Source organism: Molossus molossus, unplaced genomic scaffold, assembly GCF_014108415.1.
Source record: "Molossus molossus isolate mMolMol1 unplaced genomic scaffold, mMolMol1.p scaffold_m16_p_19, whole genome shotgun sequence".
NCBI classification, from domain to species: Eukaryota; Metazoa; Chordata; class Mammalia; order Chiroptera; family Molossidae; genus Molossus; species Molossus molossus.
Genome location: NW_023425354.1, coordinates 127,371 through 144,552, shown reverse-complemented (window position 1 = coordinate 144,552; position 17,182 = coordinate 127,371). Strand labels below are relative to the sequence as shown.

The 17,182-nt window shown below is 55.2% G+C and overlaps 1 protein-coding gene across 3 annotated transcripts in view; it reads right to left on the bottom strand.

Annotated features, from left to right (window-relative positions):
• B3GNTL1 (UDP-GlcNAc:betaGal beta-1,3-N-acetylglucosaminyltransferase like 1) overlaps window positions 1-17,182 on the bottom strand; it is a 38,561-nt gene that overhangs the window by 14,260 nt on the left and 7,119 nt on the right. For all 3 annotated transcript variants that reach the window (XM_036269615.1, XM_036269617.1, XM_036269616.1), the window contains exons 5-6: window positions 15,026-15,091; window positions 9,576-9,671 (exon numbers count right to left, since the gene is read on the bottom strand). In XM_036269615.1, coding sequence (XP_036125508.1) covers window positions 9,576-9,671; window positions 15,026-15,091 — 162 coding nt within the window. The remainder of the gene's footprint in view (window positions 1-9,575; window positions 9,672-15,025; window positions 15,092-17,182) is intronic.

Genomic DNA, 17,182 nt, shown 5'->3' with positions numbered 1-17,182 from the left:
AAGCACCGAGGATATGGACAGCCAAAGCAGACGGCAGAGCTGCGGCTCTCCAGGCCGTGGGGACCGACACAGGACAGACAGATGCCAAGGAGCAAAGCCGAGAGCCCAAAACAAACCCACGCATGTGCGACCAGCGGGTTTAACAAGGTGTTGAGATGCCTGATGGGAAGCAGTCTTTTCGACAAATGGGACAAGTACGTGTTCACATGGAGAACAGAACCGTGCCCTGGCCTCACACCATGCACAGACATGAACGTAAGTGGACCAGAGCCCTAGACTAAGAGCTCAAACTGTGAGAGTCTTAGGAGGAGACGTAGGTGTGAATCTTTATGAGCACAGATGAGACAACAGTTTCTTAGTCTGACACCAAAAGCATGAGCAACCAAAGGAAAAAGCAGGTAAGTGGGACTTAATGAAAATGTGCACGTTTTTGCTTTAATTTAGAGGAACTTGCAGAATGGAAGGGAGTATCGCTCATCACACATCTGGGTGTAGGGACCGGAACACACAGAGGATTCTTACACTTCAGAAATACAAAGACAAACCAACTCTAAAATGTGGGCAAAGGAAGCGAGCAGATGTCTGTCTCAGGAGGTGCACGTGGCATCACGCACAGGAAGAGATGTCCAACATCCTGATCAGTCACCAGGGGATGGGACTCAGCCACAGGAACATGTAGTTTCACACCTGCCCTCCAGGACGGTCTGGCTTTCCCCTGCGCCCGGAGGTCAGGGCCTGTTTGTCCTTTCTGCAGGGCACTACAGGGCTCAGCGAAGGTTCAGAAGGCATGTGGTGGCCAGGCAGTGGCACAGGGACTGACCCGAGGGAAGCTCCACCTGCCTGTGTGCTCTGTGCATGCGCGTGCGCACACACGTGCAGGTACATACGTGCAGGGTGCAGAGACATGGCCTGCGAGAGTGCCACCACGATGGGACAGCAGTGGTGTGGAGCTGCGTGTTAGACCCCGAGTGTACAGGGCAGTCAACACAGGTCCTAGGCAGGGACACACACATCATTTCAGCTGGACTTCCCTGAAGGGGGACAGTGCAATGACCATCAGGCTTTGGAGCGCACAGGCCCTCGGCCATCAGAGACCACGCGGCATGCCCACGTGAGATAGGAGCTCCCAAACATTCTGAGGGGGCACAACCCACTCCAAGTCAGACTCACTGTGGACACAAAGGTCACAGTGTCACACACTAACCTCTAGGGACGGCCAGAGAACAGAGGGTGAGAACAGAGGGTGTGTTCATCACAGGTCAGCAGCCCGGCATGTGCAGGCACCCAAAGCTGTGAAAAGGCCCTGAATTTGGGGAAAAGGGGCAGCAGCCAGGAGCCCCTGGCACCGGAGTTCCTGCTGTGTGTGCAAGAAAGAAGAAGCCGAGCCGAGGGCCAGCAGCACTGCCCACACGTTCCTGCTGGCTCTGCCGCTGGCCCAGAGCAGGGCCTGCAGGGAAAGCCCTGGGCAGCCTGTCCCCCAGATGGCGACATGGATGCCTGCCGGGGTGGCCTCTGAGGCCTGTGGTAGCAGAGCCTCACCATCCTGAAAACCACCACCTGCTCTACATTACACCTGAAATGGACGGCTCGGCTCGGGGGTGTGGCAGACAAAGGTGATCCACCTCAGCCTCCCAGGAAAGGCACCAAAAGCACCCCCACCCCAGAGACCACATGCTCTGCAGGTCAGCTGCATTTCTTGCGGGGCCAGGAAGTGGCCAGCTGCACCAGCCGCGAGGCCTGTGCAGGTGCTGGGTGTCCACAGCCCGCGTGGTGACAGGCGAACATCCCAGGAGTGGGCTGTGGGTGACTGAACGCAGAAATCGATAGCTCTGAGAGAGACAATGTCAGGAAAAGCTCGTTTGTCATTATTTGGGGAAATTATGAAACTACTCTTCTGAAAGTGAGCGATCACAGGGACAAGTCATTGTTTCGTTACATTGAGCTCAAGGTGCACCCAGCCCTGGACAGCTGCCCCCGCTCCAGGGGAGCACAGGAAGGCGGGTGGGGGGGGGGGCTGGACGAAGACTTAGTTCACAGATGGTAGAGGTGGGGGACTGGAGAGGGCAGGGGGTAGCAGCGAGACGGTGACGTTGCCTGGATTCAGTAAGCTTGAGGAAGGAGTCACTCCCAGCACAAGACCCTGGACTAGGGCTCCCCCGCTGGACCTTCCCCACCAGGGTCTCAGTCCCTCCTCACAGCACGGGGACCGGTCAGGTGAGCTACGGTGACAGTGACATGGCCCTTGACCCCATTAGCTCTCCCACTGTACAAACCATCCATGCAGGTCAGAGCAAGACATGGCCAGGTCACAGCCCTCCAGAGGCACAGGCCCCTGACCCTGATTCCTACGGGCCCCTCAGATGGCACAGGACCGCCCAGAGCACACCTGCCATGTCTCAGGGCTGCCCCCAGATGTCTCTTAAGAGCATCACTCAGTCATGCCGACCCCCACTCCACATAAGACTTAACAAGACAGAACAGCTTCCAAAGCATTGCGTAATGTTTTCCCCACTCAAAAAAGAACAAAGAGAACTCCTGTCCCAGGCATTTCTCAACCTTCCTGCCTCTGACCAAGCTTCTCGGTGGGGGTGCCAGGGAACCTGAGGGGCTCTCTACCCTTTATCACCTTTCCCATGGACTCAAGTCTCCACCCATAAATGCTCACCCCGAATCACCTCTGAGCCCCACTGGGGGAAATTCTGAGGGCTCCAACCACAGCACCTGCAGAAGGAGCCTCAGTCTCGCCACAGGGGTTCAGGGCTCTCTGGGCTCCTAGCCTCTGCTCCAGCCCAGCCACAGGACATGAGACCTGGGGACTATGCTTGCCCAGTGGGGGAGGTGAGAGGCCTCTAGCTGTTGGGTCCCTCTCTTCCCTCTCCAATCAAGTGAAACTAAATGCAGTTCTTAAGCAAGAACTTTTTATGATGAACTCCCCAGGATGGAAGATTTTAAAAATGAAAGTCCATCTCATAGAAATCAGAACAGAACAAAGAACATGAAAACCCAATGAAGACACCTTCCCTTCCTGGCCAGGTGGCCCGGCTGGTTGCAGCCCTGTCCTGCTCTGCCCACAAACGAGGAAGTAGAACATCAGATCTGTGTTTCCCTCTTTCTCTTTCTAAAACCAATTAAAAAACACAACCTTCCCTAAAATGACAGAATGTATGGAATATACAGCCTTGGATGAGCCATGATGGTTTGCATTTAAAATATTTACCCTAAGTCATTAAACATTGTTTCTTCTAAAGCAATATGTACTTGATTCAAATAGTATAAAATACAATGATCCCCAAAAGCTAGTTTTTGGAAAAAAGAAGTTTGGGGCGTTGCCCATGGAGGGTAGGGCCAGGGCAGTGAGCACCCTGTCTGCGCTCAGCCTGTGCTCAGGAGCATGCCCACGGGGCCTCCTGGACTTGAAGAGTGGGTGACAGCGAAGCCAGTGCCCGCCCCTGGCCTGCCCACAAGTTTCATGTTCTCTATGAATCCCGACAGCTGAGCTGACCAGAGAGACAGCCTGACCAGGAGCAGGGCTGGGACTCGACAGGCGCCGGGACCAGGTAGGCCTCCCTGCTCTGCGCACAGTGTGGTCTGAGTTGCCCACCCCACCCAAATCACCATGCCAACCCTACCAGCCCTTCCGCCAGGGCGGCAAGCCGAGGGCAGGAAGGTGTGTAAGTGTGTATCTTTTTACTGAGTATTACATATCACCGTATTTCCCCCAAGACCCCTCTTTCACGTTGGTGATCTTCCCCAAAGACACTGACCGCAGCTGCTCAGAGGAGACCTCCTTTGAGACCCTGGCGAAGCCCTGCAGTGTGCCCAGGAGCCCACACGTGTGCCCTGGGGCCAGGCCCAAAGGGGCCGGGCGTCTGGAGTGAGGAGACACCACCCCAGTGACCCTATAAAGAAAACACCCACCCGGAAGCTGTGGACTTTCAAGGACCCAGAAGAGCTGTCAAAACCAGTGGACTTGTATTTCCCATGGAGTGTCTCAAACGGGCCACAGAGCGACAGAAACCTAAACATGTGGTCCTGGCATAATGACACTGCCCAACAGAGCAGAGGGAGAGGACAAAAGACACCCTCACAGGTGGTCAGTCAATTTTCACCAAGAGGCCACAGCACTCCGTGGAGAAAGGACATGCTTCTCACAAGCTACGCTGAGAAGCCTGGAGACCCACAGGCGACTGCATGAACCTCGGGCACTCCGGACAAGGCCTCCGGGAGAAGCTCTGTGCTCACCCCCACTGCGGCTCTCATGGTCCTGCTCTGGGGCTCAGACAGGACTCCTTGGCCCCCCAGGCCCAGCCACCTGCATGGGATGCCCTTCTGGGCGACAGCCTCTGCTGGGACTGGGCGCCACACTGCGGGAGGGAGAGGGTGGGGCCACAGTGCCTGCCCCCGCCCGCTCCTCCTGCTTCCTTGGAGGGGGCTTCACACCAACGACACATCTGACACAGTCTAGAAAGCTACCCTTTGAAAGTTACTATGAAAACAAGCAAATGGGAAGAGCGGATGCCTTCACGCTCAGCTCCGCCCTCGATGCCAGGCCTCAGTTTCCCCCAGGAGACACAAGCAGTTGTCCGTGACCACAGACCCCTTGCTGGCACCACAGCCAGATGCTGGTGTGCTAACTGCACCGATGTCCATCTCACAGGGCTCAGCTCCCCCACCGCGTGAAAGCAGCCCAGGACACTGGACACGAATGGCCCGGCTGTGCACCAATAAAACTTTACAAAACAGGCAGCAGAACACTGCCAACCGCTGGTCTAACTGGTGAGGAGTGGACCTTTGGCTTCGATTTAAATGAAAATTGCTTCTTTGACTATTGAGCCTGGAACAGGCTAGCATCCCTCCTCCTATCTCCCCCACTGCTGGGTTCTGAGTAAACGAGGTGCAGAAATCACAGAGACATCCCCCCACAAACTCAGAATTCTCAGACTCCAGTGAAATGGGGCCAAGAAGCACAATGCTTTACTCTGACTTTTTCCTTCTTACACATTCGGGTTGTTGAACCTGCTGCTTGATGAAGACACTGAAGGGCTGGAGCTCCGCGGGCCCAGCAGAGGGCGCTCTGGCCATGAGGAGGAATGGGAGAGCCACCGGGCAGGAGTTCCCAGTAAGATGCACTGCCAGGCCCCAGGCCCCAGGCCCCAGGTCCCAGGCCCGACACAGACCTGCAGGCACCAAGACCAGGCCAGCAGCTCCCTTTTCCTGGGTCAGCCCCTGTGGCTTCACTGGAGGTGGGCATGGAGTCGGGCTTCACTGCAGTGCTCCCCCCAATGTCGCCAAGGCCACCCCTTCCCTCCTATGAGACCAACGCTGGGCTGTTCTGATCCTGTCCATGGACTTCAGTCTCCTCCTCATGCTCAAGCTGGCACTCCCTGCTTGTGTCACCAACTGGAAATCAGATAATCCAGTTTCTGGGAATTTTTGTCAAGAAGGGCTCCCACGGAAGGCCTGGCAGGCCCAGGCACCGCTCTGGGAACCTGGGAGTTTGGGACTCTCTCCTTGTTCCGCACCAACAGAGTGTACTTTGCAAAGGGCTCCAAACCTCAGGCTACCTCGGGGCACCTCGGACAGAACCAACGGAAACAAGCTCCTGAGCACCAGCGAACGTGTCCTGGGCTCCACAGGCACAGGAAGGGCAGGCACTCAGAGGGAGGGAGTGCGGGTCGCAGACCTGCGAGGAGCTTGGTGTTTACTTAAAGAGGAGAAGCCTGGAATTAAGAGAAAATGAAGCATTCAGAGAAATTCACAGACCTCGTTAACTGTCTCAGCAGGAAGTGAGCAAAGTTTACACGTTTCACTCCCAGATTCTGTGCTTATCATCCCTATTTCTAAATTCTAATTTGTTGGAAGACTATCTTTAGACAGATAACAAGTTTTCCAGGATTCTGACATCTTAACACCCACACAGCAACAAGAATAAACTTTGAAGTGAAATCCAAACCCAAGGCTTCTGGGTTTGATAAAGGCCACTGCGCTTCCTCTCTGCCACATTTTTGGAGAGGGCTGTGTGCCCTGCCGAGCTGGATGGTGCTGGTTCCCTGGACCCATGCCACAGGTGGCGCATCTTGGCCCCCTATACCCAGGAAGGGAAAGAACGGCGCAGCTCAGCCCCCACCGAGTGCACCGGATTTTGAACATCGTGAGTGCTGACCGATGGGAACTGGGTGAAAACCGCTGCCTTGATACACTTTTTAGTCTAGAAAAGACACTGAAACAAGTGGAGATGTGAGATTTCATGTTTTACACAAACCAGGTGGGTTCCAACCACCTTGCTGTAGATGCTGTTGATGAAGGAGAAGTGTGTCAGAAAGGAGGGAGCGACTGTGAGGGGGCGAGGGAGCGGCGCCCCTGAGTGTCAGAGCATTCAGGTGCTATGGATGGACTCTGCATTCTATAGACCTGAAACAGGGCGACAGGTCACAGCTGATGGGAGGCCCCAGGCCTCGGGGCAGCGACTGGCCCAGGCCCCCACTGCAGGCAGACTGGAAGGGCCCAGTCACGACCAAGACACCAATGCTTTCTCAGCAGGCCCTTGACCTCAGGGCCAAGGCACGGGAGACACCTTCCAGGGCCAGCCCGCCTCTGCCCTCACCATCACTGCTGCTTCTGATGCCATAAGGTGAGATGACCTCTCTCCTCTACCCTGTTGGCACCCCACCCACTCAGAAGCATCCTCTCAAATTCTCCAGTTTCTCTTCTGGGCTCTCCTGGATAGAGGAGTGTGTGGTACCCCAAGGTAATCACCATGGCCAGCACTTTCGTCAGCCAGGCTGGGACCAGGGTGACAAGTGCTGATGAGGTAGAAAACCATGCCCAGAGCCCTAGAAGGAGGCAGAGTCTGGGCCCAGCCTGGCCCACAGGGTGGGGAGTCTACAAGGCGGAGCTGCCCTGGATCTGTGAATACAGGCTGCCAGGCCTGAGGAGGGTGCGAGGAGGGTGCTGAGTGCTATGCACTGAGGCCCACTGGCAGCCAGGCCCCAGTGGACTGTACGGAGGGAGGTGACTGTAAGGCGGGGCCTTGATCCAAGGGACCTGTGTTCTCACAGCAAGAGGAAGAGACGCAGGGAGTGCGCAGAGGAAAGGCCTGTGAGGACGCAGGCAGAGGTGGCATCTGACACCACAGAGCGACCTCAGGAGTAGCCAGCCCACTGACACGTGGGCCTTGGACCTCCAGCCTCCAGAACTGAGGAGTGGAGGTCTGTGGTTCCAGCTGTGACAGAGCAAGCAGGCTGGACACCAGGAAGCACAGATCCCAGAGGAAGTTGGGGAGGATAGGAGGGGGTGGGGCAGGGAAGGGCCTGGCTGGCCTCCTCTGCCCTTTCCTGCAATTCAGGAGGCAGGTCCCTTGGAAACAGCACCTCACTGAAGGTGTCCAGTGGGCTACGCCTAAGCAGGGCATTGGTTTCTGGGCAGCCCCAGCCATTCTGTACAGACAACATCCACCTTCCTGTTCATCAGTAGTCAGCCCTGTGTCACCTTTACGGTTCTCATTCACCTTTGCACATGGTGAGCGTATGTTCAGACAGTCCCAGTATCAAACCAAACTAGGCTCCTCACACCCCCAAGGGGACGAGTGTAGACGGTGAACACAAGCTCACTTGGTGGCAACTGTCTGACTGAACTGACGGCTGAGAATCCACTTCAGTAAGAGATACTACTGTCTTTCATTTACTTCCAGAAACCTCAGACTTCAAGTCACCCTAAGAGCACTGGACCTGAACTGTCTCTATGATGCTTGATGGTTAAGGCCTCCTGTTAGCCCTCAGCCCAGACCTCCCGTTTCTATCTGAAGATGTGTCCGCTGCTTTGAATTCGCCTTCGGTGTCATTACACAGTTTCTGTGTGAGCCCCATTCTACCAGAAAATCAAACATAGGTCAGAAGTCCAACTCAGCAGCTTCACTCCTTGGGCTGACCGACCCACTTACTCGGGCTCTCTGACAGGGGACCAGGGTGTCCTTCCCAAGGCCCTTTGTGCAGAGCTCAGCCTGCCCCATCCAGGCAGCACCCGAGTGCCAAAAAGCAGGGACCTGGGCTGAGCTCAGGGAAAAGCCTTCACACTGACATGGACGCTCCAGCCAGACCCCCAGAGTCCCCCGTGATTCCTGGTTCAGCGAGCGCACTCCTGACAAAGCGCCTGCAGACGGCAGCCACCGGTGCAGGAGCCCACAGCCACCCCTTCTGGGCAGAGGAAGGACCAGGACACACGGGTGCCTGCTCTGTGGGTAACAGGGCCTCACGGCTTCTACCAACATGTGCACCTGTGACCAGAACCCTCAGCAGTGTCTCCAGTCTGGACCTCATAAGTGTGATGGTTCAAAGCCATGTGCCGTGTCCTTCAGGCAACCTAAGACCATGAGGCTGACGGACCTGACACGGCCACACGCAGCTGCGCCACCCCCACACCGAGGCTGGGAAGCCACCTGACTCTCACGGAGGGGCAGACTGTGCGGAGCACCAGGCCTCATGCTCACAGAGCCCACTGGCGAAGACAGGAAGAGTGGCCTGACCCAGGGGCCACAGCTGCCTCTGTCCCCCGGGAGCTACCCCGGAAGACCCTGCGTCTGGCCGAGGGGAGTGGGGCCACGAGAGCCACAGCGCACTGCTCAGCCCTCCTACCTAGTGGCTGCAGGACCAGCAGAGACCCCCATTGCCCGCAACTTAACCACTCTCACCTGTGGGAGGCCACCGAGGGCACACCCGTCTTCTCAAAGTGTGAAGCGGGCCCCAAAGGCAGTGCAGTGTGCGCCAGCGCTGGCAGAACGAGCACTGGAGATGCGGTGGGAGGCCAGCCTGGCCACTGGAGGGCAGTGGTCCAGGTCACCACAGCGCGTGCAAGGAGCCAAGGATAGGAGTCCCAGGCCTGACACTCACTGTGAGCCCAGTGAGCGCAACGCTGGAGCCATAAATGCAAGCAGCTCTAATTTCAGAAGCTAATTGTCATGCAGTCATTCCATTACACCAAGATTTCCATTTCCAAAACGCAGCTTAGAAAAAGCATTTTTCACATGGCAGGATCACAGGCATCACCATGTGGGCATCTCCACAACAGAACTGCCCGCACCTCACAGGGGCAAGGCCCCCTTTCCAGGCTTCCGGAGCTGGGCTGGCTGGGGTGGGAGCTGTCCCTCCTGCCATTGGTCCTGGGCTGCCCCCCACCCCACCTCCAGCTGCATTCACTGATTTCAGCCCACGCCTCCTTGTAGCTCAGGAACAGCTCCTGACCCCTGTGGGACAGCCCCCCTCAGTGGGCCATCTCAGCTTCCCAAACCCCAGCAGCATGTCCTCAGACCAGCCCTCCGGGCACCTCTGCAGAGCACAGCCCTGCCCACCACACCCCTGCCTCCGATCCAGCCCTCCTAGGCTGCCTGCCCCACCCATCCCCAGCCCTCGGACTCTGGCTCCTTTCCAAGCTCCTCTGAAACACCACCCCCTTCCCAGTGAGCACCTGGCACTCTGGAGGTGGCCAACCAGGTGCTAAAAGGATGAACCAGGCCCTGACTCTAGGCATAAGAGGCGTGCTCTCCAGGAAGCCTTGGCTAACCCTAGACTAGGCACCAGTACCTGGGTGAGAAGCTGATCGGAGGCCAGCTGGTTGATCCAACGCGTGTATCGTTCCGTGGAGTTGGGGGGCTCTCTCCTCACTTGGCAACCTATGATCTGTGAAACAGAAGAAAGTCATTGAGCTCACGCAAGCGCACACCTGCATGTCCACCTCTCACCTGGCACGAGCTGGCCCCTCTGGGGTGGGTTAGAAGGAACCTCTGGAGTCAGGGAGGTGGACACACACTGGACGCCTGGAGCTGTGTCTCACATCAGACACCCCCCACGCCCCCCGCCCCCTGCCACATGTGTACACCTCAGTGATTGACGGACACCAAATCCAGTCACGTCCAGATACTCTTCTTGGACCTTGACTCAGGACATGTGAGCAGGTCAGTGCTGTGCCTCTGGGGCAGCGAGTCTGCACTTCTTGCCTCCTGAGAGCAGTGACCTCAAAATAAGCAAGAGTCACACTTCCCTTGGGGTTGGCTTCCTCACCTGGGAAGTGCCAGGCAGTGCCCAAGAGGCCACCAGACAGGCACCCAGATTCTCGTTAGTATGCAATTCCTCCTCTGTCCCAGAACCCTGGCCTGCCTCCTGGCTATCCACACGCTCCCTTCCGAACACCAGCCTTGCACCCCTGGCCCCAGCATGTCCCCCACAGTGCCTGAAAGGTTTGCATGGAGGAGGCTGACACATCTCTGATGCAGCTGACGCAGGTCTGGAAGGGGCTGCCCTGCTGCAGCTGTTCTGATCCCTGGACACGACCACCCAGGCCACCAAGGCAGAGAAATGGGCCTTTCTCCCCTTTCTGGCTTGGAGTGGGCATCTAGGGGACATCTATCCCCTCAGTGAGACCCCAGGGCCCACAGAACCCGCATGAGGCTCTCACAGAGCTGGCCACAAGCATGACGCTGACGACGGACCCCTCACTGACCAATGAGGACAACGGTAAGGACAATCAGTGGTCGGTAGGACCTACGTCCCCGGATACATCTCCTCATTGAGAGCACCAGAGTTCACACCACTCAGAGCTCCAGGCTGTTGTGACAGCTTGTTCCTCTTCTGGCTGATAAACCAGTTTGTTTCTCTTGCTACAGGACACCTGCAATGCTTCCATTTTGAGGCTGGAAATGGCTTTATTATTAATTACCACCAAGTTTTAGTCCCCTTACTAAGTACGATTAGTCAGCTGTGACCATTCCCGATCAGGTTTGGTGTGATCTCACGTCTTCGTTTCTTTGGGATGAGGCCCAGGAGTATGACGGCTGGGTCCCATGGTAGATGCATTTTTGATTTTTAAGAAACTGCTAGACTGTTCTCCAGTGGCTGCACTGTTTACCCCACGGCTTCTCGGCCCCTCTCCAGCATCCAGAGTCGTCAAGTTCTTTACTTCTGCCTTTTGACAGGTGTGATTCTCACTGTGGTTTACGTTGCATTTCCCTGACATCTCTCCCAGGTGAACCTCTTCCGCCGGCTCATCTGCATCTGTCCAGCCTTGCTGGCGAAATGTCTTGTCCATTTTCTAATTCAGTAAAACACAGCTGGTCATAGGTGTGCGCTCTTTTCACCTGTTGCTGAATTCTGTTTGCAAACCTTCCATATATCTCTTCTAAAAACACGTGCTAAACATACTGCACATTAGAACAGTTCTGGGATTATCGCCCTCCCTCGCGTATGTCTTCCCCACGCCTCGTCTGACCAAGACATATTTTTTTAACTATTACATTAATTTCCTGGTCTTGCTGAAACTTGCTTGCATTTGATTGCTAAACTGAAAAGATTTTAAGATGTAAAAAGGGAAAATGTTGAGGTTTCATTCGTTTTGACAGTTTCTTAAAGGAACGCTGACCTGGACTACAGGGGAGACAGAGGCAGCCCACACACCTGCAACACCCAAGCCTGCTCCTGAGCCACCTGGGGACGCTGCTGCCCCACCCACAGCCCAGCAGACAACATGGGATGCACACCAAGCATTTCACCCCACGTCAGGCTTCCGATGCTCTAGGGCAGAGGCCGCTGTGCTCACCACAGGGCACATGGCTCATCCACAGGCCCGGGTGGTGCTGTCCTCGCTTCTGCTCGACATGGTGCTCCACCCCCCCCCCCCAGCAGCCCCTCAACTCAGGGCCCACCTGGCAGGATGTTCACGAGCTTGTTGCTGATGCAGAGCTCCCTGGGGACTCGCTGATGGCAGGGGTGTCCCACACAAGGGCCCATCTGTCTCAAGGTTGCAGTGTGTGCAGAACACTCCAGGGCGCTGCGCACCTTGGCGAGGTGCCCCTCCCCCCAGCTCCTGTCCCGCAGCTGGACTCTGCTCAGAAAGGTGAGTAGTGGGTGGACAAATGCCACAGTGGGAGCTGCCAGTGATGCCCAGAAGTCCTGCAGAGAATATGCAGCTGTGCTATTTATGGAAGCTGCCGCAGGGGCCTTTCCTTCACAATTAAGTGGTTTTCTTGTAACTTGCTTTAAAAGAGCAGTGACCAAGGGCAAACATACACTTAGCATTCATATCATTCTTTACGAAATATACAATATAATTGACAAAACCACCAACTAGCAACTGCAAATTAAGATTTTTGTAGGTCATGATTAAAAAAAAAAATCCAACCCCACAGTAACAAGCTCTCTGAAGCTGCTTTGTTCTGATGCAACCAGGCTCAGGGCATCCCTGGTCTCCGCAGAAGCCACAGTAACAGCGCTGACCACCAGCGGGAGGGGGACACGCAGGAAGAGCGTGAATTCACTGAGGTTAGCAAGAAAAGCTTTTAACCTAGAACTTAATGAAAATGAAGACTGAGGTAGTTTTAATTAAGATAATGAGAAACAGACATGGTCTGCCTTTTTTCCAAACTCCTCAAGTATCCCTAGTTATCGTGGTCCAGCTGAGCCTCTGCGCAGAACTGCCCACAGGATCTTCATCAACGAGCCCAACTGTGTGTCATCTTCTCTTGTATGAAGAGACAGGTGGAGAACAACACACTTGACAGTCTCCCTCCCGACAGTGTCCACACTGGTAACAGGCTGCTCTGGCAGCTTCCCTATGGAATATGCTTCAGTGCTTGGAAACCACTGTGACAGCCACTCTGAATGAAGCCGTCCTGGGTGAGGACAGCGCCCTCAACTGCTCAGACACTGTCTTCCTCGTGTCGCCTGGTGAGCAGGGACAGGTAAACACAGTCAGCTCGGCGGTCATGTGCAGTCTGAACTCTGGAGACCCTGTGCCGCTGCTCCAGGATCGCACCTCCCATGGCACTGTCACACCTGCCGGACCGGCGACAGGTGTCTACACATGGGCGCCTGCACCGCACTGCAGAAATGACCTGCGAGCCACCACCCCGGACTCCCCACGTGTTCTCTTCCCAGCAGAGGAGCCCACAGAATCATGTGTGCGCCTCTGCTCTCCCCTCATGTCACGGAGGGATCTTGACAGCATCCTGGAAGCCAGTGTACGAGTCCCCATGGAGGAATCCCAGGGTGCCTGATGACTGGGGGTCCAGAGGGTCCAGGTCACACCCACTGCCCAGAGCTGGACATTCCCGCATGGCTTCCAGGAAAAGCAGCTCCCTGTCCCAAGGCTGTGTCCACGCGAGCAGGTAAACCGGCAGTGATGATGCGGCGTCTGAGGTCTGTCTCCCATATTGCTCAGGCTCTGCTGGCTTGTGGCCTTTTCAGGGTCGGGTGGGAGCCGGAGCCAATCTGGGTGCCTGCCACTCCTCCAAGGGCCCTGTGTCCCCTCGGCTTCCACACCCTAGTGCCGTGCCCCAGCTCTGTGCCCACCTCCCTCGTGCTCTGGCTCCAGCTCTGACCTGAGCTGTGGGCCGTGTGCAGCTCTGCTCTGTGACGGTCAGCTCGTGTCCACTCGGGAGGCTGTTGTGGGCAGCTGTGCAAACACCCGTCCGTGCTGCTGGGAAGGGGTTTGGCAGGTGTGACCGAGTCCATGACTGTGACTCTAGGGGAGGGAGGTTATCTCAGGCGACATGCCAGACGGCTCCATCGGGTGGACGTCCCACAGGGAAGCTGTGGCCACACAGAATCCGCAGCTGCCTGTTCACTACCCTGGGGCCGACCTTTGCAACAATGACCCCAAACCTGGCACTGGATGGGCTGGACAGGCTGCCATGGGGAGGCCTGAGCCCCCAGCCCGGGCACATAACTAACATCTAAGCACTAACCAGATACAAGTATTTTATTTGAGACCCAAAACAACAGAGATGGGACCCTGCTCCCTGTAACTCCTCATCCAGTGGGTGGACCCCGGGCGACACAGGTGCACACAGCGGGCAGAGCTCAGCAGGGGCACGAGCTCTCCAGGGACAGGAGGACCTAGGGCAATATGGAGGGACAGCCTGGGATCATGTCCTACAGGCAGAGCCCAAGCTTCCAGGCGGAAGGGGCTGCGGGGCATGCCAGACGGGGCCGACGACAGCAGTAAGCCCACGTGTGAAGAGACACGTGACCCCATGGAGCCCGAGGGCACAGCAGGGATGAGGCCAGGACCCTAGGCGCTGCTGTCACTGCCTGCCTTGGGCCACCTGCTGCACAGTTCAGGGGCCTGTTCCTTCGGGGCGGGGCAGGGGAGCTGATCCTAGGAGTCAGGTGCACTCCCTATGGGAGGAGTCAGCACACTCCATGAGGAGCACGAGGCAGAGCCCTGCAGACACAGGGCCCATGGCCGCTCCCCACACTCGGCTCCTATGGGAAGGTGAGCCCACATGGCTGCTGAGAAGGGTGCCCTCCCCGAGCGCCCAGGAAAATGGTCCTGGAGAAGCCTGGCTCTGGGGCTGACTGTGAAGATGAGAACACGACCACGGTCACCTAGGCAGTGAGCACCCGTCTAGACCTGTGCTCGGCACACAACAGCTCTCAGCCTGTGCTTCTGTCCAAGGGACACCACTGCCGAAATGCTGGTCAAAACAAAACAACAAAATCAGGAACCCTCTGTGCCCATCGGAAGTAGCACATGCTACCCCGAATGAGAAGGAAAACACCGAAGTGTGTACAGGCGGTCCTGAGTGGGCAGTCTCACCATACCCCATCCTCCCAGGGAGTCTGCGTCTGAAGAGCTGTCATGATCTGAGTGAGTAGCAACCGACTCTATGCTACTTGGTGTCTTCTGTTCAGTGTTGAGGTTCAGTGTGTATCTCACAAGGGCCACTCAAGCCAGAGTCTGCATCTGTTCACCATGAGGCCCCCTCGTCACTGGGCTAAAATGAACACTTTGTACACAAGGCCCAGATGAAACATACCAGCTGAGAATACTTTGTTTCTGACTTTCATTCTAACAGTTCCTGTCACTGTTGAAACACTACCTGTGAGAATTCGCACTCAAAGTATTTATGTGTGGATTTCTTGTGTTTTTAGCCAAATGAAGTGTTATCAGTAATAAGTAGATCTCTTCATAACAAAAACAAAGGGCTGTCATGATAATCTCATCAGAGACAACAAACAGAACCAGAGCCGGCACTTACACTTGCTGGGTGCCCAATGGCGGCTTCAAGTTGCAGCCGTACCCTCTGCGGCATCATCACGTCGTCCTGCAGGGAGGAGACCACATCAGCTGGGGGGCCATGGACACGACAAGGAGACACCCAGCAACAGAGCACGACTGCAGTCTGTCAGCTCCATCCCTCGGTGCTTTCCCGAGATGCGTGCAAACGTACACCCACAGAACGTCGTATGTAAGAATATTTGTGACACTTTTTTTTAATCCTCACCCGAGGATATTTTTCTATTTATCTTCAGATAGAATGGGAGGGAGGGAAGGAGAGAGATAGAGAAACATCGATGTGAGAAAGACACATCGACTGGCTGCCTCCTGCATGACCCAACCAGGGCCGGGGACGAACTGCAACCGAGGTACGTGCCCTTGACCAGAATCGAACCCACGACTCATTGATCCTTGTGCCGACACTTTACAGCTGAGCCAAACCAGCCAGGGCAGTGGCACTTTCATTAGAATAACACAAACAGGAAACTGCACGAATGTCAATAAATAGAATAGAAATTAACTCGTGGCCTATTCACACAATAGATAATAAAAACACAAACATCATGGGTGACCACTAGCAGAGTGAAAAGCTAAAAACAACATGATTCCAGGCAGGTGAATCTGAGAACAGGCAGGCACAATGCTGTGTGATGGGTGCTCTCCCTCTCGACTAGGCTCTTAGTTATATAGTGAATACAGCTGTCAAAACTCAGCAAATGGCTCTGGCGTTTGGCTCGGCGGCTGGAGCAATAGCCCGAGGACTGAAGGGTCGCAGGTTTGATTCCTAGTCAAGGCCATGTACTTGAGTTGCAGTTGGATCCCAGTACCAGGCGGGGTCGGACGGGGCACCCAATCGATGTGTGTCTCTCACTCTGTCTGTCTCTCTCTCTCCCTCCCACTCTATCTGAAGATATACAGAAAAATATCCACAGGTGAGGATTAAAAAAATTTTTTTTACCTCAGTTTTAAAAAAACCGGAATAGGCCGGTTTGGCTCAGCGGTTAGAGCGTCGGCCTGCGGTCCGGAGAGACCCGGGTTCGGTTCCCGCTAAGGGCACGTACCTCGGTTGCAGTTAGTCCCCGGCCCTGGCTGGTCGTGCGGGTGGCAGCCACTCGATGTGTCCCTTCACATCGATGTTTCTCTCTCTCTCTCTCTTCCTCTCTCTCCCTCCCACTCTATCGAACAAAAAATGGAAAAATGTCCTCTGGTGAGGATAAAAAAAAAAAAAAAACGGAATAAACTATGACATGCAACAAAATAAATGAATCTTGACAAAAGAAGACTTAAAAGTTCCAAATATTACATACAGCCTGATCCTCTTTTTTTTTTTTTAATCCTCACCTGAGGGTATTTTTCCATTTTTTGTACAGATAGAATGGGAGGGAGAGAGAGGAAGGGGGAGAGAGAGAGAAACATCGATGTGAAGGGACACATCGAGTGGCTGCCACCCGCACGACCAACCAGGGCCGGGGACAAACTGCAACTGAAGTACATGCCCTTAGCGGGAACTGAACCCGGGTCTCTCCGGACCGCAGGCCGACACTCTAACCGCTGAGCCAAACTGGCCAGGGCTGATCCTCTTTTTATAAAGTCAAAAACAACTAAAACATTTTCAATTATGTTCTTCAGATCTGTATAAATAGGGAAAAGCTCAGAAGGGTGCTGACTCGACATCTGGCTGGTGGCCACCAGGAGGGAGGCGGTGGCTATGTGGTCAGGTGACCGAGTGAGCTCTAATTCTGGACAGCAGGTTCATGGGTCCTTAAAGTGTTATAAAAGGAAACACAGGTACAGCCACGGAACAGAAAGACACAAATGGAGCACACGTCACAGGAGATGAGGCTGTTCTGAACCAAGGACCGTGACTTTCAAATCTGTGCTCCTGGGACCCTGAGCCCTCAAATTAAAAGAAAGGAGATCACAATGGAAACTAGAAAATGGAACAATAACTGAGATGCTACATTCAGAAGTTCTGGGACACCCTATAGCGTCAGACTGCTGCATCTTTCTCTGACACCCACGCCCAGAATGAAGACCAAGACATCCAATCCTGGCAGCTCCCCGTCTCCGCAGAGTCCTGTGACTCTGAGCACCCCGCCACCTCCACCTCCCAATTTCTCCGGACCACAGGCCGACG